Source organism: Oncorhynchus kisutch, linkage group LG19 (genome assembly GCF_002021735.2).
Source record: "Oncorhynchus kisutch isolate 150728-3 linkage group LG19, Okis_V2, whole genome shotgun sequence".
Lineage (NCBI taxonomy): Eukaryota > Metazoa > Chordata > Actinopteri > Salmoniformes > Salmonidae > Oncorhynchus > Oncorhynchus kisutch.
Genome location: NC_034192.2, coordinates 57,186,818 through 57,209,701, shown reverse-complemented (window position 1 = coordinate 57,209,701; position 22,884 = coordinate 57,186,818). Strand labels below are relative to the sequence as shown.

The following is a 22,884-nucleotide window of genomic DNA, read 5'->3' as shown; positions in this document are numbered from 1 at the left end:
AGAGGGTAGGAGAGAGAGAGGGGGAGAGGGAGGGGGGGGTAGGAGAGCGGGAGAGAGACAGAGAGAGGGAGAGAGGGTAGGAGAGAGAGTGAGAGATAGATAGAGGGTAGGAGAGAGGGAGGGGGAGAGACATTGAATAGGGTTCACATGAGTGGAACCTCATCCCCAGTGTTAACTGATACCACGTAGAGAAATCTGGCTGGTAAACCAGACTAATGTGACTAACTTCATTCTAATGAGCCAGCCAGCCAGCCAGCCAGCCAGCCAGCCAGCCAGCCAGCCAGCCAGCCAGCCAGCCAGCCAGCCAGGAGGGGGGGTAGGAGAGAGGGAGAGAGACAGAAAGAGGGAGAGAGAGAGAGGGAGAGGGAGGGGGGGTAGGAGAGAGGGAGATGGAGAGAGAGTGAGAGAGAGAGGGAGAGGGAGGGAGAGAGAGGGAGAGAGAGGGGGGGTAGGAGAGAGGGAGAGAGACAGAGAGAGGGAGAGGGAGAGAGAGAGAGGGGGTAGGAGAGAGGGAGATGGAGAGAGAGTGAGAGAGAGAGATAGATAGAGGGTAGGAGAGAGAGAGGGGGAGAGGGAGGGGGGGTAGGAGAGCGGGAGAGAGACAGAGAGAGGGAGAGAGGGTAGGAGAGAGAGTGAGAGATAGATAGAGGGTAGGAGAGAGGGAGGGGGAGAGACATTGAATAGGGTTCAACAGCCAGCCAGCCAGCCAGCCAGCCAGCCAGCCAGCCAGCTGGGGTCAGCCAGCCAGCCAGCCAGCCAGCCAGCCAGCCAGCCAGCCAGCCAGCCAGCCAGCCAGCCAGCCAGCCAGCCAGCCAGCCAGCCAGCCAGCCAGCCAGCCAGCCAGCCAGCCAGCCAGCCAGCCAGCCTGCCTGCCTGCTTACCATGGTTTCTCCTCCTCTGTTTCAGACTGAGGTTCACTGAGTCTCTGCATCCAGCTGGCATCTCCCTTCAGCTTGGTCCGAACCTTAGAGGTCTTCAACACTGATGCTCTGTCCCCCTCTGAAACACACACAGTACACACGGTAGAAAGAAACACACACACACACACACACACACACACACACACATATATTAGACAGAAACAGAAACACACACACATTAGACAGAAACACACACACACACGTGCACAAATGCACATAATGAAACAATCCCACACACACATGCACGCACCATCTGAATAAGAGAAAACAGCATTATGATACATACTTCACACTGATCACACCACAGGAATGGATGGAACTATGGTGCAATAAACATGGTATCCATCACCTCATCCCCTTGGTATGGACCTACTACCACATCTTACAATGGTAGGAAACACACTATCACATGCTCATCCTACTGAAATCAGCTCAGTTAGTCAGTAAACCTGTCAACTCACCTTTTGACATAGTCAGGTCGTTTGTAATCTGGTTCCTATGATTCCTCCGCGGGCTCCCAATCTGGTTCCTATGATTCCTCCGCTGGCTCCCTGAGTACCACAGACAGCAGTACAGACATAGGTTGGTTTATGTGTCGGGGGGCTAGGGTCAGTCTGTTATATCTGGAGTATTTCTTCTGTCTTATCCGGTGTCCTGTGTGAATTTAAGTATGCTCCCTCTAATTCTCTCTTTCTCTCTCTCGGAGGACCTGAGCCCTAGGACCATGCCTCAGGACTACCTGGCATGATGACTCCTTGCTGTCCCCAGTCCACCTGGCCGTGCCGCTGCTCCAGTTTCAACTGTTCTGCCTGCGGCTATGGAACCCTGACCAGTTCACCGGACGTGCTACCTGTCCCAGACCTGCTGTTTTCAACACTCTAGAGACAGCAGGAGCGGTAGAGATACTCTCAATGAACGGCTATGAAAAGCCAACTGACATTTACTCCTGAGGTGCTGACTTGTTGCACCCTCAACAACTACTGTGATTATTATTATTATAAATGACCATGCTGGTCATTTATGAACATTTGAACATCTTGGCCATGTTCTGTTATAATCTCCACCCGGCACAGCCAGAAGAGGACTGGCCACCCCTCATAGCCTGGTTCCTCTCTAGGTTTCTTCCTAGGTTTTGGCCTTTCTAGGGAGTTTTTCCGAGCCACCGTGCTTCTACACCTGCATTGCTTGCTGTTTGGTGTTTTAGGCTGGGTTTCTGTACAGCACTTTGAGATATCAGCTAATGTAAGAAGGGCTATATAAATAAATTGGATTTGATTAAGAGAGGTTGGGTCCAGAAACAAGCCCTAGTCTCTGTCCCACTTGGTCCTTGTGTATATTTGATAAGATTGGACCTCTTGGTGTACAGTAATGGTATCGGTGTTGGACTGACACACTCAGGGTTGCAGGCCATTCGGGCTACCCCTCTAGTTTGTTCTACAACTGTTCAGTCTCTGTCAAAAGCAGGGTTGGCAGTTTCCCTCTACTCCTGTAAGGAACAGGAACATGTGATAGACATTCCACAGTCATCCTTTAATTATGCAGGTGAGCCTGTCCTACCACTTTCTGCCGAACGACCAAACATACCCTCTGTCAGCCAAAGATAGATGCACACACACACATACACACGCATGCACACACAAACTGGAGCAAACATACCCTCTGTCAGCCAAAGATAGATGCACACACACATATACACACACATACACACACAAACTGGGGCAAACATACCAAAGATAGATGCTCACACACACATACACACACAAACTGGAGCAAACATACCCTCTGTCAGCCAAAGATAGATGCACACACACATATACACACACATACACACACAAACTGGAGCAAACATACCCTCTGTCAGCCAAAGATAGATGCACACACACACATACACAAACTGGAGCAAACATAATTCCTCAACGTATGGTTTTAGAAGTAGGGTCTGAGATGCTAATTAAAACCTGGTCTGCTTGCTTTTTCTCACAAATATTCGATTTAAATATTTAAGTGGTTTGATAAAAATGAACTACAAATATATTACACAGTTCACAGGTGTCTTTCTCTTATCCCTAATCAAACACAAACGGCTCACTCACATTTCTCCTCAGGAAACTGAAAGCAAGTGGAAATTGTAATAAAACACTGTTATGATTTTTCCTTATCAAACGACAGGCAAAGTTGACCTCTTTGCCAAATAAAATAGAGTGCTGTCAATTTCACTATGCAAATGACGCCCCAGTGGTAAATTCACGTCCTGAGGCAGTGGAATGTCTCTTTCTGAATATCTTCTGTCAGTGAGGACAGATCAAATAGACTGAAGGCTTAGATACTGTATTGATCATACATGATACACACCAGTCTACACACATGATACATTTTACAAGATACATACCACCAGCACACACACACACGCACACAGACACGCACGCACGCACACAGACACACGCACACAGACACACACAGACACGCACACACACACACACAGACACACACGCACACACACAGACACACGTTAAATGATAAGGTACGGTAAGGGAGCAGAAGGATGGAAAGGCTCATATGACAGGCAATTATGGCAAACAAGGCACAGAGAATAATGGTTCTGGGAGGACAGACTGCCTGACAACCATCATAGGTGTCTGTCAGGGTCTGAGGATTTAGTATAACATTAAACTGTTAGCAAAGGATATGATTGATTATATTCCTGATCTATACTGATTGAAAAAGAGAGGGGCAAGAAAGAGAGAATCCACAGTCTAAGCCCTGACAAACATGGCACAAAATAACCTAATAAACAACAGGAGTCAAAAGTACCTACTTTCACTGGATACTGTATCCACAGACGGTCTCCCAAACTGTAGAGAATCCCACACAGGTAGAGTGAGAGCAGGTGAGGGACAGACGGTCTCCCAAACTGTAGAGAATCCCACACAGGTAGAGTGAGAGCAGGTGAGGGACAGACGGTCTCCCAAACTGTAGAGAATCCCACACAGGTAGAGTGAGAGCAGGTGAGGGACAGACGGTCTCCCAAACTGTAGAGAATCCCACACAGGTAGAGTGAGAGCAGGTGAGGGACAGACGGTCTCCCAAACTGTAGAGAATCCCACACAGGTAGAGTGAGAGCAGGTGAGGGACAAAAGTATAGGTAAAAGATTGCTAGGTCTGTGTGTGAACGGAGAGAGAGGGAGTGTGACTAGCTGTGTGACAAGCTGACAGGTGTTTGAACAGATACAGGCGTGGACACAGACTAGCTCAGACAGTCCTAGAGGCTACGCCACCACCCAGGGTGTGTGTGTGTTTGTGTAGGGGTGAGATTGGTAAGAAGTGAGCATTGTTTACTGCTTATTCCCCTCTCTTTTAACACATACCTGAGAGTCAGGTGAGCAGGAACATACTTGGCATAGCCAGTAGGAGTGTAGAGCATGATCCAAACACACACACACAGATGACACACACACAGGCTTCTATAAAACTGTTTCTCTCATGCTTACTGGACAGGGAGACATCAGAAAGAGACAGAGACATCAACACATCTGAGAACAGTGACTGTAGATATTCTCTAACTGGGTCACACTTTAAAGCCTACGTGTTAAATAAACACCAGGACTGCTATTTGCTTTGTAATGTTACGAGTTCAATAAGCCTCTCTATTTCTCTTCCAAACTAGAGGCAATTATGATGTAGCCCCATTAAAACATGCCTCGTCTTGATAAAGTGCGTGTTTAAGTTAATAGCAGTCTCTTATTAGACAGACCTGTGTAACACTGTCAGTCGGCTGACCTATGAATAGTTAAACCATGGGACCATGAGGTGTAGATGTAGGCAGAACAGGGTGTTAGGTCACAGATGTGTGTGTGTGTGACAGACTTTCTCAGAACACCTGCGTCCTCCAACATCTACCATCTGCTCCAAAGCACAGTTGTCAATAGCAACATAATAGATTAACTCTCAAAATGAACATCCACACCAGATAGTGTTTACAGTACACAACCCTGCCCTTATTTAGTCTTATTCAAATAGATTAGGGTGGAGACATGGGAGGGATGTTAATTTACACATCGTCTCTTTACTCAGTCATACAGGGTCACTGTAGTAGAGTGTAAGGATGAGGAAACTGCTTGGTTTTAGTGCCAATGTTTCATTTCAGCTCATAGTCAGTGTAAACTGTGAAGTCTATTGCACCTGCTTGCTCTTTCCTCAACCCCCCTCATCCCCCTCTCTCTCTCCCCCTCATCCCTCTCTCTCTCTCCCCTACATCCCGCTCTCTCTCTCCCCTACATCCCGCTCTCTCTCTCCCCTACATCCCGCTCTCTCTCTCCCCTACACTCTGAGGGCTAAACCAGTTAAACAGCTCAGCCTAGCAGCAGTGAGTCTCACCATGGCTCATTATACTAGAAGGAATGTCAGGCATTTCAACCTAAACCCTGCCCTTCCACTCCTCCGCCCTCCGTCTCCCACCCGCCCGCCCGCCCTCACACCTGAACCCCGCCCTCCTGAGTTATGGTGGATAGATGCAACCCCACCCTCTCTCCCCCGCCCGCCCGCCCTCACACCTGAACCCCGCCCTCCTGAGTTATGGTGGATAGATGCAAACAGACAGCCAACTCTATTTTCTAATGAGGGTGAACAAACTTTCTTATATGTTGATTCCTATACAAACACATTCTATGTTCATGTTTTAATAAACTGTACAATGTTTAGATCAAGGGAATGTAAGACAAGATATTTTATTTGAAATGAATTGCATGACCGCTTGTGATTTAAATGAACAAACAGCATGATGGCTTGTGATTTGTATAAGAGACTAGAAACAAGATGGCTGTAGAGGGAAAACAGTCACAGTACATCAAAATGAGTGCTCGTGAATAATGGCAACAGGAAGTGCTGGAAACCATGTTAGATGGTGTATCCACATTGAGAAGAAATGTGTGCTGCTCTCTATTGGTGAAGAGCGGTACTGAATCCAGGCAAAAACTGTGTTACTGACTGTCCTAGGAAAGGTGAGAGTTCACAGACATGAAAGAGCGCACTCATTTCACAGGCTTATACCCCCAGTTAGTATTATGGGCCCACAAATATAGCAGAGTTTGGAAAAGAAAACTTTGTTGTTACCTAAAGAACAAGACACTGGTGAGAGTATGAATCAGTCCGACCCTTCGGCTTGTGATTTGTATAAGAGACTAGAAACAAGATGGCTGTAGAGGGAAAACAGTCACAGTACATCAAAATGAGTGCTCGTGAATAATGGCAACAGGAAGTGCTGGAAACCATGTTAGATGGTGTATCCACATTGAGAAGAAATGTGTGCTGCTCTCTATTGGTGAAGAGCGGTACTGAATCCAGGCAAAAACTGTGTTACTGACTGTCCTAGGAAAGGTGAGAGTTCACAGACATGAAAGAGCGCACTCATTTCACAGGCTTATACCCCCAGTTAGTATTATGGGCCCACAAATATAGCAGAGTTTGGAAAAGAAAACTTTGTTGTTACCTAAAGAACAAGACACTGGTGAGAGTATGAATCAGTCCGACCCTTCGGCTTGTGATTTGTATAAGAGACTAGAAACAAGATGGCTGTAGAGGGAAAACAGTCACAGTACATCAAAATGAGTGCTCGTGAATAATGGCAACAGGAAGTGCTGGAAACCATGTTAGATGGTGTATCCACATTGAGAAGAAATGTGTGCTGCTCTCTATTGGTGAAGAGCGGTACTGAATCCAGGCAAAAACTGTGTTACTGACTGTCCTAGGAAAGGTGAGAGTTCACAGACATGAAAGAGCGCACTCATTTCACAGGCTTATACCCCCAGTTAGTATTATGGGCCCACAAATATAGCAGAGTTTGGAAAAGAAAACTTTGTTGTTACCTAAAGAACAAGACACTGGTGAGAGTATGAATCAGTCCGACCCTTCGGCTTGTGATTTGTATAAGAGACTAGAAACAAGATGGCTGTAGAGGGAAAACAGTCACAGTACATCAAAATGAGTGCTCGTGAATAATGGCAACAGGAAGTGCTGGAAACCATGTTAGATGGTGTATCCACATTGAGAAGAAATGTGTGCTGCTCTCTATTGGTGAAGAGCGGTACTGAATCCAGGCAAAAACTGTGTTACTGACTGTCCTAGGAAAGGTGAGAGTTCACAGACATGAAAGAGCGCACTCATTTCACAGGCTTATACCCCCAGTTAGTATTATGGGCCCACAAATATAGCAGAGTTTGGAAAAGAAAACTTTGTTGTTACCTAAAGAACAAGACACTGGTGAGAGTATGAATCAGTCCGACCCTTCGGGTTGAATCTTAACTTCATAACTGTACACACAGCTTCAAATGTTTTTCTCCCATTGACAGCAGTGATTAATGAGCATAGATCTCAAGTTAGGACTCAAGTGAGGTTCTGTACCACTAGCCTGGAATCGAAACTGATACGATCCATTTCACCATTGTTACACGGAACATATCAGTTTGGTTTCCAGGCTACCAGGCTACCATACTGCAGGTACAATCATCAGGCTCCATGTCGTAGATGAGGATAGCTCTCCACCGTGCGTCTGATTCCATCCTTTAGACCGACCACAGGCTTGTACCCCATGTCCTGCTTGGCTCTGGAGCAGCTGTAGAAGTGGTGTTTACCTGCCAGGGCCACCCTCATGGGGGTGAAGGTGGGTTTGAAGGCCACTAGGGGGCATAGTAACAGAGACAGCAGCCACAGCAGCAGAGCCAGCCCGTAGACGAGTGTGTAGGGTAGGTTGTAGCGCGGAGCAGAGTAGCCCAGACCTACTAGAATATCTGACATGAAGTCCCAGAACCGGACAGGTTCGTCATTAGTGATGTGGTACGCCTGGAGGGAGGAAGGGGGAGATGAGAAAGACCAGTCAATACGGATTGAGAAAAACGTTAAATGTTGACAGAGTTGGCCTCCCGGGTGGCACAGTGGTTAAGGGCGCTGTACTGCAGCGCCAGCTGTGCCACCAGAGACTCTGGGTTCACGTCCAGGCTCTGTCGTAACCGGCCGCAACCAGGAGGTCCGTGGGGCGACGCACAATTGGCCTAGCGTCGTCCGGGTTAGGGAGGGTTTGGCCAGTAGGGATATCCTTGTCTCATTGCGCACCAGCGACTCCTGTGAGACAACCTTGGTTGGCAACCTTGTTGCTAACCAAGGTTGCCAGGTGCACGTTGTTTCCTCTGACACATTGGTGCGGCTGGCTTCCAGGTTGTGTTACGAAGCAGTGCGGCTTGGTTGGGTTGTGTATCGGAGGACGCATGACTTTCAACCTTTCTCTCCCGAGGCCGTACGGGAGTTGTAGTGATGAGACAAGATAGTAGCTACTAACAATTGGATACCACGAAATTGGGGAGAAAAAGGGGTAAAAAAAAAAAAGTTGACAGAGTTAGAGAAAGACATTTCACTGGTTTAGAACCCAATATTGTCTACCAGTTGGCTCTTTTCACTGGTGGAACCGTCTGGTATCACAGCGCCTCAGAAAGGGACTTGGATGGAGAGGGAAGAAAATTCAGCGGGAGTTGATTGGCTGATCTCTCAGTCCATCAACATCTAGCACAGGAATGGGCAACTTTGATAGGTGTAGGGCCACGACAAATCAGAACTCATGAGGGGCCTGCCGTTGCTCGTGGGCCTGCGTACTAAGATATCGGAGTCAGACTGACTAATCAAATGGGGGAGCTAACCCTCTCGGTGATTCAAACACGATGAACAGTTTAGATAGCTGGTCGCTAAACTAACTTAGCAAAGTAAAGTAAAAAAAATTATAATGTTAGCTGACGTAACAGCAGTAGAACCAAATTTCCAAATTGCACTTTCTAACTCGCAACAGTAAGTTGAGACCCCGACTGAGTTCACCCAAAAACTTGCCCATCCCTGATATAGCATAACCCTTAGAACCTCCACATTTGTGAATATCAGAGTCCAAGCAGCGCAGGTGATTTAATGTAGGCTAAACAAGGAAGTGAGTTAGAGAAATTGGGAAGTATGCATCTCCCGAGTGGCGCAGCAGTCTAATGCTCTGCATCTCAGTGCTACAGGCGTCACTACTGACCCTGGATCAGCGGTCTAAGGCACAGCATCTCAGTGCTAGAGGCGTCACTACTGACCCTGGTTCAGCGGTCTAATGCTCTGCATCTCAGTGCTAGAGGCGTCACTACTGACCCTGGTTCAGCGGTCTAATGCTCTGCATCTCAGTGTTAGAGGCGTCACTACAGACACCCTGGTTCGAATCCTGTCTCTCACAACCGGCCGTGATTGGGAATCCCATAGGGTGGCACACAATTAGCCCAGCGTCGTCCGGGTTTGGCCGGTGTAGGCCGTCAGTGTAAATAAGAACTTGTTCTAAAATGACTTGCCGAGCTAAATAAAAAGGTTACCGGTAAATTTAAAATTTTGGGAAGCCAAATTGATCCTAAAACAAGATGGCCGCTGAGATGGAACATTCATTTGAACTGACGATTTGTCTTTTTTAATTCAGCTGTAGCAGGCTCTCTCCCGCCTCCATTTTAAACCACGCCCCTTTCAAGTACCACTTTGTTGCACAGTATTTCCAGGCTCTATAAATCGGGATCTTGGGACTATAAAAAGGCTCAATCTGCATTTTTGCTGAAATTTAGTAATTGACATAGCCTTGTTCTGTTTAATGTTCTCTACACACATACACATTACTCTAAATACCACAATTTGTGTTGTTAAGTTCAAAAGAATAGAAGATCAAATTTCCAATGAGGGTTGGAACTTTAAAGCCAATTATCTCAGAATCATCTTTTAGCAGATAGAATATTAATAGTCCCCGACCTCTGAACATTGGAACAACGTTTGTTACAACCAATGTTCCCTCAAAAACAAAAATGTCACCACCGAGCAAATTTAAGGTCTGCTGAGAGCAAACCTGAAGGTTGTGAAATTCTGTGCAACTTCCGACACGCGTTTACTGTGAACACAGAGGCTGTACTTGTTTTAAGTTACAGTTAACAGTGGCCATGTAGGCTACTGTGGCTATTTGATCATAATGTAGGCCTACCAGAGTAGACTACCATCACAAACAATGGAGAAAATGCCTCCCATAACATTTTAAAATGGAAATAACTCTCCTATCATTCAGCCTACAGTAGCAGCTAATGTGTGGTGTTCAATGTAGACCTACATTCCATGAGAACTTTTGGAAAAAATCATGCAGGGCTTGACATGAACCGGTTTATCCACTTATCCTTCAGACATTGAGGTGACGGAAAATGTGTTGCTTGATGCAAGAAACCACTTCAAAATAAAAAACATTAATCCCATTGCATTACTACAGAGAATCAGACAAATTATGCTACCCTCTGCCTATTGGCTACTTAACTTATTCAAGACCGTCTCAACACTGCTCCTTTAAGACATAAAACAGCTCTTTTACCCGACTTGCTTTTCAAAGATGTCTAGAAATGCACATTTGTGCTCTTGTAGGACACAACCACTGCCCCATCACTGACTAGAAATTAACTAGTCAGACCCCGTTGAGAACAGGGTCTGAACTTACTAGCAAAGGATATTAACAAATAGCACACGTGGCTACACCCAACTCTCGCTTTGATCTCAAAACAAGCGCATCTACTCATGACCGCTCATACTGTAAACACAGTCCAGTTCAAAGTGAAGGGCACAGATCCATATGGCAATGGCTATTTGCATATAGGCCTACTGCAGTGCTGATTGGTTATGGTGCACCGGTCTGTTTCGAGTACGGCCCTGATGCGTGCCTGTCAATGCACTCTGCCTACAAGAAAATCTCTTGCACAGTTAGTCTTGCATAGTATGTTGCATTGAAAGCGGCTAATATTGTGTTGATTCGATAACAATTCCCACAGTAAAGAGAAACATTGACCGTGTTAACTAAAGGGGAAAACGCAAGAAAGGTGAGTGAAGTACAATCTCGTGCTTCCCTGCAAGGACGGCTGTTTCTTCTGTGCAGCAGTCCGATTGAGAGCTGCGCGCCCAGTTGATAGAGAACATTGGTTGGAACCCAACAAAAAGGCATCTTTCTTCAAACACACTACAGTTGACCCCATTGGTCATCATCACAGAGTTGTACAGTGCAGGCAGGTCTACTGTATGAGATGGTTCCTACCTTGCCACAGATAGGAGACTCTGGCCTCAGACTCTCAGCTGACAGGATGAGACCATGAACCACATTGTCCACGAAGGTGAAATCCACCAGGTTAGAACCATCACTACAGAGACAGAAGACATAGTTGGCAGAGAGAGAGACAACATCAACAAGGGCAGCGCCATATGGAGCTAAAGGTAGCCTAGTGGTTAGAGCATTGGGACAGTAACCGAAAGGTTGCTAGATCGAATCCCCGAGCTGACAAGGTAAAAATCTGTCGTTCTGCCCCTGAACAAGGCAGTCCCTGTTCCTAGGCAGCCATTGTAAATAAGAATTTGTTCTTAACAGACTTGCCTAGTTACATTTTAACAAATCCATAAAACTTTGGTCAATCCCATTATGTCTAGTGAAGAGTCCATGTTACATTCAAGTCCTGTGTATGACTGACCCGATGATGAACTTCATATTGCCCCTGCGTGCAGTGTCGACCAGAATGGGCACCAGCTGGGGGTCCCGGGGGCCGAAGATACCGTGAGGTCGGATGGCCACTGTCAGGAGGCCCTTCTCCTTGTCACAGGCCTTCAGAACCAGCTGAGACACCAGGCAGACAAGATGGAGATACAAGAGGACATTATTGTTTTAATGTGGAGCCTGTTACATGTCTGGACAGCATCAATGTCTAAATGTTCTACAAGTTCTCCCCCCCTAGCAATGCTCTGGTACCATTAACATAACTATGTTAAGGCTATTCTACAAAATAAACAAGCTCCCTTCTCCTGTTCTATCTTGGTCTCTGTGTGTAGTAGTGTCCTCACCTTCTCCTGTTCTATCTTGGTCTCTGTGTGTAGTAGTGTCCTCACCTTCTCCTGTTCTATCTTGGTCTCTGTGTGTAGTAGTGTCCTCACCTTCTCCTGTTCTATCTTGGTCTCTGTGTGTAGTAGTGTCCTCACCTTCTCCTGTTCTATCTTGGTCTCTGTGTGTAGTAGTGTCCTCACCTTCTCCGGTTCTATCTTGGTCTCTGTGTGTAGTAGTGTCCTCACCTTCTCCGGTTCTATCTTGGTCTCTGTGTGTAGTAGTGTCCTCACCTTCTCCTGTTCTATCTTGGTCTCTGTGTGTAGTAGTGTCCTCACCTTCTCCTGTTCTATCTTGGTCTCTGTGTGTAGTAGTGTCCTCACCTTCTCCTGTTCTATCTTGGTCTCTGTGTGTAGTAGTGTCCTCACCTTCTCCTGTTCTATCTTGGTCTCTGTGTGTAGTAGTGTCCTCACCTTCTCCTGTTCTATCTTGGTCTCTGTGTGTAGTAGTGTCCTCACCTTCTCCTGTTCTATCTTGGTCTCTGTGTGTAGTAGTGTCCTCACCTTCTCCTGTTCTATCTTGGTCTCTGTGTGTAGTAGTGTCCTCAACTTCTCCTGTTCTATCTTGGTCTCTGTGTGTAGTAGTGTCCTCACCTTCTCCGGTTCTATCTTGGTCTCTGTGTGTAGTAGTGTCCTCACCTTCTCCGGTTCTATCTTGGTCTCTGTGTGTAGTAGTGTCCTCACCTTCTCCGGTTCTATCTTGGTCTCTGTGTGTAGTAGTGTCCTCACCTTCTCCGGTTCTATCTTGGTCTCTGTGTGTAGTAGTGTCCTCACCTTCTCCGGTTCTATCTTGGTCTCTGTGTGTAGTAGTGTCCTCACCTTCTCCGGTTCTATCTTGGTCTCTGTGTGTAGTAGTGTCCTCACCTTCTCCGGTTCTATCTTGGTCTCTGTGTGTAGTAGTGTCCTCACCTTCTCCGGTTCTATCTTGGTCTCTGTGTGTAGTAGTGTCCTCACCTTCTCCTGTTCCATCTTGGTCTCTGTGTGTAGTAGTGTCCTCACCTTCTCCGGTTCTATCTTGGTCTCTGTGTGTAGTAGTGTCCTCACCTTCTCCTGTTCTATCTTGGTCTCTGTGTGTAGTAGTGTCCTCACCTTCTCCTGTTCGATCTTGGTCTCTGTGTAGTAGTCGATGGGATTCTTGGCGTAGGGAAGGTCTTCTCTCCCATCCTTGATGTCTGTTCCTTCAAACACCACACTGGCACTGCTGGTCAGTACCACTTTCTATGGCAGACAGGCAGAAACACACCTAAACTTTTAGTCAGTATAGGGGACTATCTATCCCCTTGATCAGTAATTACATTAAATTAATGGAGAATGTACAAGTATTTTAACAGAGCATTTCTTTCATTGAATTTAGTTTGTCTTTGTAACATATTGTATGACAGGCCTATGTGTTTAATAGTAACCCAATACTGCCCCCTACCTGTACTCCAGCCTCAGTGCAGGCCTGTAGGACAGTCTGTGTCCCCTGGATGTTGACTCTCTGGAACAGAGCCTTGTCATCACTGGCTGGGGCTGGAGAGGCACAGTGGAACACCAGGGAGACGCCTTGGAGGGCTGTTAGGAGAGCCTGGGATAGGGCCACATACACAATGATGCCCAGATGCAGAGACACATAGAACGCACACAGACAAACACAGGCCTAACATGTACACATGAGGCACAAAGGCCATAGACCGTAACAAGGTCATATAGCTGGCCCCAACCAGCTCAGTGCACAGACCCTTCACAGACAGACAGAGACACTCACCTGTTTGTCACAGAGGTCTCCCTGGTGGAAGGTGACTCCTGGTAGTTCGTAGCTCTGTCTGATGTCAAACACCGACACAGTGTAGCCTTTACCCAAAAGCTTCTCTACCAGGTGTCTACCCAGGAATCCTGAGCCTCCTATCACTGCACACCTCTTACTGCTCTGTAGCGGATAGAGCGACAACATTGATTAAAGACAGACTATGATACAATGAAACGGACATGCATGAGACATAGGAGAAGAACCAAAAAATAGCCAGAACATGTGGCATATAGCTCAGAACTTGATGTGTTCTTCAAACTACCGCGCACTACTCACCGGTCGTATGCGCGTGGCCATGACAAACTGCAGGAGCGTCGTCGGTGTTGGGAAACAAACTGACAGAGAAATTTGAGTACTTGTTTAAAGTTCCCTCGTTCGAAAACAGTTCGACAAGATCACGTCACACGGACAATTGAATCATGATGAAGACTACAAGCAAACACCTTTAGGCTTATTTCAAGACAAGTTTATAATATAAAGACACTTTAATATGCTATCAAATAAGTGAAAATGTTTAACCATTCACCTGTTCAATCTGTTTTACAACAATATAAATCGACCCGCGCACAATTAATAAACCCTGTATCAGCTGAGCCCGAGAGGCGCTCTCGTTGGGTAGACGGGAGTTTGGGTGTAAAGGTGACAGGCTCGAACAGCCAATGCAGTGGAGCCTACGTCAAAGAACGCCACTGCTCTGACCAACCGGGACATATCCACAGTGAGACCACACCCACAGTGGGTAGCTATAGAAGTGTAAACGCCCCTAAACCTGATCCTGTATCCGTTGTTATATTTCCCACACATAAATTGGCGCACGGAGAACAGATTCTGGATCAGAGCTCCAACCATTAATCCAGCCAATTGTCATATAACGTTTTATACCACATGTCATCAACAACCAATAATCTTCTCGCCCGACTCGATGCACTCGATTTAGCTTGCTCGGCACGTTCATACGAATTGTTTCCATTCTGAATGTGGCATTTTGTATACCCGGCGTGCAGAAGGATTATCATAGCACAGACAGAATACTGCGCTCATTGACTGGAAATCTTCATTTGATTAACTTCATTTATTATCCCAAAATTATATCAAGCCTATTATAACATTGAGATATAATAACTGCATATCTGTTATTGCAGCCCCTGTAATAAACGGTCCGGTCTTCTGTCTATGATCTCATCCCCGCCTAGATGATAGGTGGAAAGAGAGGAGGGACGTAAACATATTACACAGAGCACTCTTCAGTAAATCTACGGTTCTCTTGTGTCTGTCTTTGCGAGAGATCATCTGAAATGGTGAGTAGGCTAATGCTGGAGCGCAATTAACGGTTTTGCAGTTCTGTTTTGACGCTCCTTGTGCTTCTGCTACAAAATGACAAGAGGCCTCGCTACGCTGAGGCTCCCTCAACCTATATTAACCCTAACTGGCTGTGCGATAGAAATACCAGGCTTGCTTATTACTCAATCAATGGAAGCACGTGCATATTATCTGAAAGGGTTAATAATGGGATGTGAATAATCCGAATGAAAAAAGTAGTGGTGCATATTTTCCTATGTCTACGCTAGCCTTCTGTTGCCAGCTATCTGTAAATAATCAGCTATAGTGACAGTCATGTTTTATTTATTATTACTTAAATCATCGGCTTATTTATGGTATGTTTCCCCTAGGCTATCTGACTTTACATTGGGGCGGCAGGGTAGCCAAGTGGTAAGAACAAAGAAAGGTTGCAAGTTCAAATCCCCGAGCTGACAAGGTACAAATCTGTCGTTCTGCCCCTGAACAGGCAGTTAACCCACTGTTCCTAGGCCGTCATTGAAAATAAGAATTTGTTCTTAACTGACTTACCTAGTTAAATAAAGGTTTAAAAAAAATTAAATGACCTTTTGCAGATACAAGATGACATGTCTATACATCTCAATTAAAATCACACCCCTCTAAGGCTTTCCATTTCTCTTTATCTCCTGGCTACATCTCAATAACTGAACCTAGCTGGACTGAAGGAGATTAGACAAGGAATCTACTGAAGACCATTGAGATACGCCCATCAAGCCTTAATGTGTTTCCTTGTTGCCATCGCTAGGCAACCAGTGTAAAGAGGCCATCCCTGGGTCCGGTCCCTCCCCCCAGGAAGAAGTCCAACCCCAAGTCAGAGCTCACTGAGGAGCTGAAACAGGAGATCAGAGAGGCCTTTGAACTGTTCGACACCGATGCCTCCGGATACATCGATGTCAAGGAGCTAAAGGTCAGGGGTCAGAGGTTCAGGGTTAGGGGTTATGCACAGGGACAGTATTTGTGTAATATGATGTACTACAGTACCCATAGTACAGTATCGGTCAACAAAGATCGTCCTGGGGAGCTACAGGGTGTTTTTGTTCCAACTCAACACTAACACACCTGGTTTTAACCAACTCATCTGTTGTTATCTATCTCTCTCAATTCAATTCAATTCAATTCAAGGGCTTTATTGGTATGGGAAACATATGTTAACATTGCCAAAGTAAGTGAAGTAGATAATGAACAAAAGTGAAATAAACAATAAAAATGAACAGTAAACATTATACTTACAGATGTTCCAAAAGAATAAACACAAATGTCATATTATGTCTATATACTGTGTTGTCATGATGTGCAAATAGTTAAAGTACAAAAGGGAAAATAAATCAAATATGGGTTGTATTTACAATGGTGTTTGTTCTTCTGTCTCTCTCTAGGTTGCTATGAGGGCGCTGGGGTTTGAGCCGAAGAAAGAGGAGATTAAGAGGATGATAACAGAGGTGGATAAGGACGAAACAGGAAAGATCTCCTTCTCTGATTTCCTCACCGTCATGACTCAGAAGATGGTAAGAAAAACAACATTGTGAATATTTTTTTTTTTTAAATAGTCAAATTATTTACTGTCAAGAACAAACACTGTCAGTGTTTATAACATTGTAAGCTATAAAAAAAAAAAGAGATGCACACTCTACGTGTAAACCACCATTTCGGCTATTTGCCATTTCTGTGCCTTCTTCAGGGCGATGTCATAAATACTTGAACCAGGTTATGTAGACAAACTGTGCAATTAGTTCAACCAATGACAATAGTGAGGGGTGTCATCATAATTATTAGGGTGATTGGAATAAATTGAGTGAAAAAGCTTAAAAGACAATAGTTTACAGTATGTTGAATATATTAGGCTATTGTCATGGCAACGTAAATAGATATTGTACATAATATTAGCATCAACTTGTTGTTTAATTTAATTTCACATATGTTTGCCTTCAATTTAATATCATTTTTGTTACATGTAATCTTTTGGTTTAACCATAATGCACAATAAGCATCATCAACAGGGGACATATTGGGTGTATGCTGATAAGCTGTAGAAATAATATATTAATTTAAAAATGAAAAATAAAGAATTGTTCATATGAAGAGCCTGAGATCAAAGTCAATATTTAGACCACTAGGGATCAATGTTTTTAGACAGGATATCCTGTATGTCTTCTTCTGTAGTAGTATGATCTCGATGTTACCTCCTCTCCTTGGTAGAGCAACATGCTCAATGCCTGTGTATTTGAGGGAGGAGATTGGTTAGCTTCAACAAGGTGAGCTGCTACTGGATAGTCAATGTTCTTACACCTGATTGAGCTGCGGTGTTCAGCTATGCGTTGTTTTAATTGTCTTTTTGTTTGTCCTACGTAGGCTTTTCCACATGAACAGGTGATGAGATGGATTACTCCCTTTGTCTTGCATGAGATGATACTTCTAACAGGGATTGTTTTCGACCTGTATGTGGGTGTCTGAAGAAGGATGTTTTTGTAGTGCCATTTAGAAACGTTAGACGTCAGAGAGTCGATTGCTGCTACAATGGGTCTACCCGGGGGAGGAGACACTTATTTGTGTAATTTAGCGACTGTATAAAAAGTTGGTAGCTTAGGAAATTTCACACATAGAAATTTCACACATAGAAATTCACATTTGTCCTTATTCAAAACAGCTTCCACTGTGGATGTGATATTGTGCTGGAGAGGCGGTAACATGGAGATCTGACTCATACAGAGGGAGACATACAGGATATACTGTCTTAAACGTTGACCCCTAGTGGTCTGAATATTGACTTTGATCTCTAGGTCCTTCTTATGAACAGAGGTGTAAAGTACTTCAGTAAAAATACTTTAAAGTACTACTTAAGTCGTTTTTGGGGGGGTATCTGTACATTACTATATACATTTTTGACCATTTTTGCTTTTACTCCACTACATTCAATGAAAATAATGTACGTTTTACTCCTTTCATTTTCCCTGACACCCAAAAGTACTCATTACATTTTGAATGCTTAGCAGGACAGGAAAATTGTCTACTTCACGTACTTATCAAGAGAACATCCCTGGTCATCCCTACTGCTTCTGATCTGGCAGACTCACTAAACACAAATGCTTCATTTGTTAATTATGTCTGAGTGTTGAACTGTGCCCCTGGCTATCTGTCAATATTTTTTTTTAAATAAGAACATTTTGTCGTCTGGTTTGCTTAATATAAGAAATGTATAATGATTTATACTTTTACTTTTGATACTTAAGTACATTTCAAACCAGACTTTTACTCAAGTAGTATTTTACTGGGTGACTTTCACTTTTACTTGAGTCATTTTCTATTAAGGTATCTTTACTTTTACTCAAGTATGACAATTGGGTGCTCAAGTGAACAAAGTCTTCTAAATGAATATATTCTTTCCCCAGCTGATCAGCGTACACCCAATATGTCCCCTGTTGATGATGCTTATTATGCATTATGGTTAAACCAAAAGATTACATGTAACAAAAATTATATTTATTGGAAACAAATATATATATATATATATATATATATATATATGTATATGTGTGAAATTAAACAATGAGGTATGTTGATGCTAATATTATGTACAATATCTATTTGTTGCCATGACAATAGCCTAATATATTCAACATACCGTAAACTATTGTCTTTTAACAGATTCACTCAATTAATTCTAATCAACCTAATAATTATGACGACACCCCTCACTATTGTCATTGGTTGAACTAATTGCACAGTTTGTCTACATAACCTGGTTCAAGTATTTATGACATCGCCCTGAAGAAGGCACAGAAATTGCAAATCGTTGGTGGTTTACCCCAATACATTTCTGTGGGTTTATATACAGAGTGTGACTTTTTACAGCTTCCAGTTCATTCACCGTTAGTCAACACCTCGACACTAAATCATTTTCTCTGGGTGTGCGCCAGCTCATGCTTTTTATTAGTGCTTGTAACATTGCAATTTAGCAACAAAAAAATGTGACAGGAGTTGTACATTTTAGTTCCCAACTACAGTGCATTTGGAAAGTATTCAGACCCCTTGACTTTTTCCACATTTTGTTATGTTACAGCCTTATTCTAAAATGGATTAAATATAATTTTCCCCCTCATCAATCTACACACAATACCCCATAATGACATCAAAATACCCCAAAATGACAAAGCAAAAACAGGTTTTTAGAATAAAATAAACTGAAATACCTTATTTACATAATTATTCAGATCCTTTGATATGAGACTTGAAATTGAGCTCAGGTGCATCCTGTTTCCATTGATCACCCTTGAGATGTTTCTACAATTTGATTGGAGTTCACCTGTGGTAAATTCAATTGATTAGACATTATTTGGAAAGGCACACACCTGTCAATATAAGGTCCAACAGTTGACAGTGCATGTCAGAGAAAAAAACATGAGGTAGAAGGAATTGTCCATAGAGCTCCGAGACAGGATTGTGTCGAGGCACAGTTCTGTGGAAGGGGACCAAACAATGTCTGCAGCATTGACGGTCCCAAAAACAGTAGTGGCCTCCATCATTCTTAAATGGAAGATGTTTGGAACCCCCAAGACTCTTCCTAGACCTGGCTGCCTGGCCAAATTGAGGAATTAGGGGAGAATGGCCTTGGTCAGGGAGGTGACCAAGAACCTGATGGTCACTCTGACAGAGCTCTAGAGTTCCTCTGTGGAGATGGGAAAACCTTCCAGAAGGACAACCATCTCTGCAGCACTCCAACAATGCCTTTATGGTACTGGCCAGATGGAAGCCAATCCTCAGTAAAAGGCACATGACTGCCCACTTGGAGTTTGCCAAAAGGCACCTAAAGACTCTCAGACCATGAGAAACAAGATTCTCTGCTTTGAAGAAACCAAGATTGAACTCTTTGGCCTGAATACCAAGGATCCCGTCTGGAAGAAACCTGGCACCATCCCTACGGTGAAGCATAGTGATGGCAGCATCATGCTGTGGAGATGTTTTTCAGTGGCAGGGACTGGGAGACTAGTCAGGATCGAGGGAAAGATGAACAGAGCAAAGTACAGAGATTCTTGATGAAAACCTGCTCCAGAGTGCTCAGGACCTCAGACTGGGGCAAAGGTTCACCTTCCAACAGAACAACAACCCTAAGCACACAGCCAAGACAACGCAGGAGTGGCTTCGGGATACGTCTGTGAATGTCCTTGAGTGGCCCAGCCAGAGCCCGGACTTGAACCTAGTCAAACATCTCTGGAGAGACCTGAAAATAGTTGTGCAGCGACACTCCCCATCCAACCTGACAGAGGATCTTGAGAGGATCTGCAGAGAAGAATGGGAGAAACTCCCCAAATACAGATGTAACTAGCTTGTAGCATCATACCCAAGAAGGCTCAATGCTGTAATCGCTGCCAAAGGTGCTTCAACAAAGTACTGAGTAAAGGGTCTGAATACTTATGTAAATGTGATATTTCCGTTTTTTATACATTTGCAAAAATTTCTAGAAACCTGTTTTTGATGAGAGGGGGAAAAAACAATTGAATCCATTTTAGAATAAGGCTAACTTAAGAAAATGTGGAAAAAAGTCAAGAGGTCTGATTGCTGTGTGTGTGTGTGTGTGTGTATATATGAGTGTTGTATTACGGGGTATTTTATTGATAGTGTATCACAATGCATTATTGTGTTGTAACTGTCTACCAACCCAGGCTGAGAAGGATTCTAAAGAGGAGATCCTGAAAGCCTTCCGTCTGTTTGATGATGATGAGACGGGGAAGATCTCCTTCAGGAACCTGAAGAGGGTCGCTAAGGAACTGGGAGAGAGCCTGACTGACGAGGAACTGCAGGTGAGGTATACATCTGGACAGCACTGTATATACACACACACACGGACAGCACCTTTTCCCCAAACCTGGAGAGTACTATACACACAGCGTGAACATACAGGATGATGTAGGTTAGGATACAAGATTGCTTTAGAAAATATATAATAATAATTTAAAGAGTAATATACTGGTCTACTGCTAAGGCTTCTGTTTAATTGTTTTACTGTGAATCTCCTGTTTCCTCTCTTCCCTTTCTGTCTCCTGTTTCCTCTCCTCCCTGTCCCGTTTTCCCTCCTCCCTTTCCGTCCCCCGTTTTCGATCCTCCTCCCTTTCCGCCCCCTGCTTCCTCTCCTCCCTGTCCCGTTTTCTCTCCTCCCTTTCCGCCCCCTGCTTCCTCTCCTCCCTGTCCCGTTTTCCCTCCTCCCTTTCCGCCCCCTGCTTCCTCTCCTCCCTTTCCGTCCCCTGCTTCCTCTCCTCCCTGTCCCATTTTCCCTCCTCCCTTTCCACCCCCTGCTTCCTCTCCTCCCTTTCCGTACCCCGTTTTCCCTCCTCCCTTTCCGCCCCCTGCTTCCTCTCCTCCCTTTCCGCCCCCTGCTTCCTCTCCTCCCTTTCCGTCCCGTTTTCCTCTCTCCTCCGTCCCGTTTTCCCTCCTCCCTTTCCGCCCCCTGCTTCCTCTCCTCCCTGTCCCATTTTCCCTCCTCCCTTTCTGTCTCGTTTCCTCTCCTACCTTTCCATCTCTCTCCCCCTCATACCTACCTACCTACCTCCACTCTTCCAGGAGATGATCGAGGAGGCAGACAGGGATGGAGACGGAGAGGTGAACCAGGGAGAGTTCCTCCGCATCATGAAGAAGACCAGCCTGTACTGAGACTAGACCCGGGTGTTGTGGGGTTAGAAGACCAGCCTGTACTGAGACTAGACCCGGGTGTTGTGGGGTGGAGGGTGATGTTGGAGACATACAGGGGCAGAGGAGACTATGGTTTGGTTTTACATGTTATGTACTAGTCAAGTCATTACTCAGTTATCCCCCCCCCCCCCCCCCCCTAGTCACCCCCTCCCCTCCAACACAACCCTCCTTACCCCTAGTCACCCCTTCAACATCCCCCTCCTCTACCTCTACCCCTAGTCACCCCTTCAACATCCCCCTCCTCTACCTCTACCCCTAGTCACCCCCTCCCCTCCAACACCCCCCCCCCTACCCCTAGTCACCCCCTCCCCTCCAACACAACCCTCCTCTACCCCTTGGCACCCCCTCCCCTCCAACATCCCCCTCCTCTACCCCTTGGCACCCCCTCCCCTCCGACATCCCCCTCCTCTACCCCTTGGCACCCCCTCCCCTCCGACATCCCCCTCCTCTACCCCTTGGCACCCCCTCCCCTCCGACATCCCCCTCCTCTACCCCTTGGCACCCCCTCCCCTCCAACACAACCCTCCTCTACCCCATGGCACCCCCTCCCCTCCGACATCCCCCTCCTCTACCCCATGGCACCCCCTCCCCTCCAACACAACCCTCCTCTACCCCTTGACACCCCCTCCCCACTAACAACCCCCTCCTCTACCCCTTGGCACTCCCTCCCCTCCAACATCCCCCTCCTCTACCCCATGGCACCCCCTCCCCTCCAACATCCCCCTCCTCTACCCCTTGGCACTCCCTCCCCACTAACATCAACCTTATAACTCTAATGTAAAGTGAAAGTTGTGACTGTATTTTTCTTCTTCGTATCGTTGTATTTGTGTCTCTGAATGATCTACAGTAAGATCTCCTGTATTGAATGTTTTGTACATATAAACTGCATGTGCAGATATATATTGATATTTAAGATATTCATTAATGAAATACCTTTTTAAGCAGTTTTTTTCCCCAGTGTATTCGTAAGACAAGTTCATGGTGCTGTAACAACATGTTCTGACCATATGCATCCATGCACTGTGTCACCATGTTGGAGAAGTCTCTAGAAAGAAAGATTTCCCTGACCAAGATGGCTGTCCTATAATCATGTTGCCAGTGTCCATTCCAGTGTTACACATGTCCATATTTAATCTCTAGTCTAATGTTAGTACATTATTACTAAGAGTAGACTCATTCTAAGGTGAATTCAGGGCCCGTATTCACAAAGCATCTCAT

At 45.1% G+C, this 22,884-nt stretch overlaps 3 protein-coding genes across 3 annotated transcripts in view; 1 reads left to right on the top strand and 2 right to left on the bottom strand.

The window, feature by feature from the left end:
- Positions 1-4,099, bottom strand: part of LOC109865063 (zinc finger protein 185) — a 43,201-nt gene extending 39,102 nt beyond the window's left edge. Inside the window, exons 1-4 of the mRNA XM_031798002.1 lie at positions 4,009-4,099; positions 3,736-3,949; positions 1,382-1,471; positions 882-999 (exon numbers count right to left, since the gene is read on the bottom strand). Of these exons, the coding sequence (XP_031653862.1) occupies positions 882-999; positions 1,382-1,391 (128 nt within the window). The 5' untranslated portion in view covers positions 1,392-1,471; positions 3,736-3,949; positions 4,009-4,099. The remainder of the gene's footprint in view (positions 1-881; positions 1,000-1,381; positions 1,472-3,735; positions 3,950-4,008) is intronic.
- A 1,526-nt stretch (positions 4,100-5,625) lies between these two features.
- LOC109865008 (sterol-4-alpha-carboxylate 3-dehydrogenase, decarboxylating) lies at positions 5,626-14,331 on the bottom strand. The gene is made up of 8 exons (XM_020453117.2): positions 14,174-14,331; positions 13,924-13,982; positions 13,606-13,767; positions 13,279-13,425; positions 12,948-13,076; positions 11,456-11,598; positions 11,029-11,131; positions 5,626-7,754 (listed from the first exon to the last, which is right to left on the bottom strand). The coding sequence occupies exons 2-8, from the start codon at positions 13,942-13,944 to the stop codon at positions 7,422-7,424; spliced, it is 1,038 nt and encodes a 345-aa protein (XP_020308706.2). The 5' UTR covers positions 13,945-13,982; positions 14,174-14,331; the 3' UTR covers positions 5,626-7,421.
- Positions 14,332-14,596: 265 nt separating this feature from the next.
- Positions 14,597-22,813, top strand: LOC109865007 (caltractin-like). Its single transcript, XM_020453115.2, has 5 exons — positions 14,597-14,945; positions 15,731-15,892; positions 16,362-16,490; positions 20,643-20,780; positions 21,538-22,813. Exons 1-5 carry the CDS (start codon positions 14,943-14,945, stop codon positions 21,625-21,627), a joined length of 522 nt encoding a protein of 173 aa, XP_020308704.1. The 5' UTR covers positions 14,597-14,942; the 3' UTR covers positions 21,628-22,813.
- The last annotated feature ends 71 nt before the right edge of the window (positions 22,814-22,884 follow it).

What these genes read in the sequence shown, in the direction of transcription:
- LOC109865008 (XM_020453117.2), bottom strand. Translation starts at nt 13,944, where the DNA reads ATGGCCACGCGCATACGACCG. An exon ending in CCAAGATCGAACAGGAGAAG is followed by an intron (nt 11,599 to 12,947) that starts GTGAGGACACTA and finishes CTGGTGTCTCAG; the next exon opens with CTGGTTCTGAAGGCCTGTGA. An exon ending in AATATGAAGTTCATCATCGG is followed by an intron (nt 11,132 to 11,455) that starts GTCAGTCATACA and finishes CTGTCTCTGTAG; the next exon opens with TGATGGTTCTAACCTGGTGG.
- LOC109865007 (XM_020453115.2), top strand. An exon ending in TCGATGTCAAGGAGCTAAAG is followed by an intron (nt 15,893 to 16,361) that starts GTCAGGGGTCAG and finishes GTCTCTCTCTAG; the next exon opens with GTTGCTATGAGGGCGCTGGG. An exon ending in CCGTCATGACTCAGAAGATG is followed by an intron (nt 16,491 to 20,642) that starts GTAAGAAAAACA and finishes CTACCAACCCAG; the next exon opens with GCTGAGAAGGATTCTAAAGA.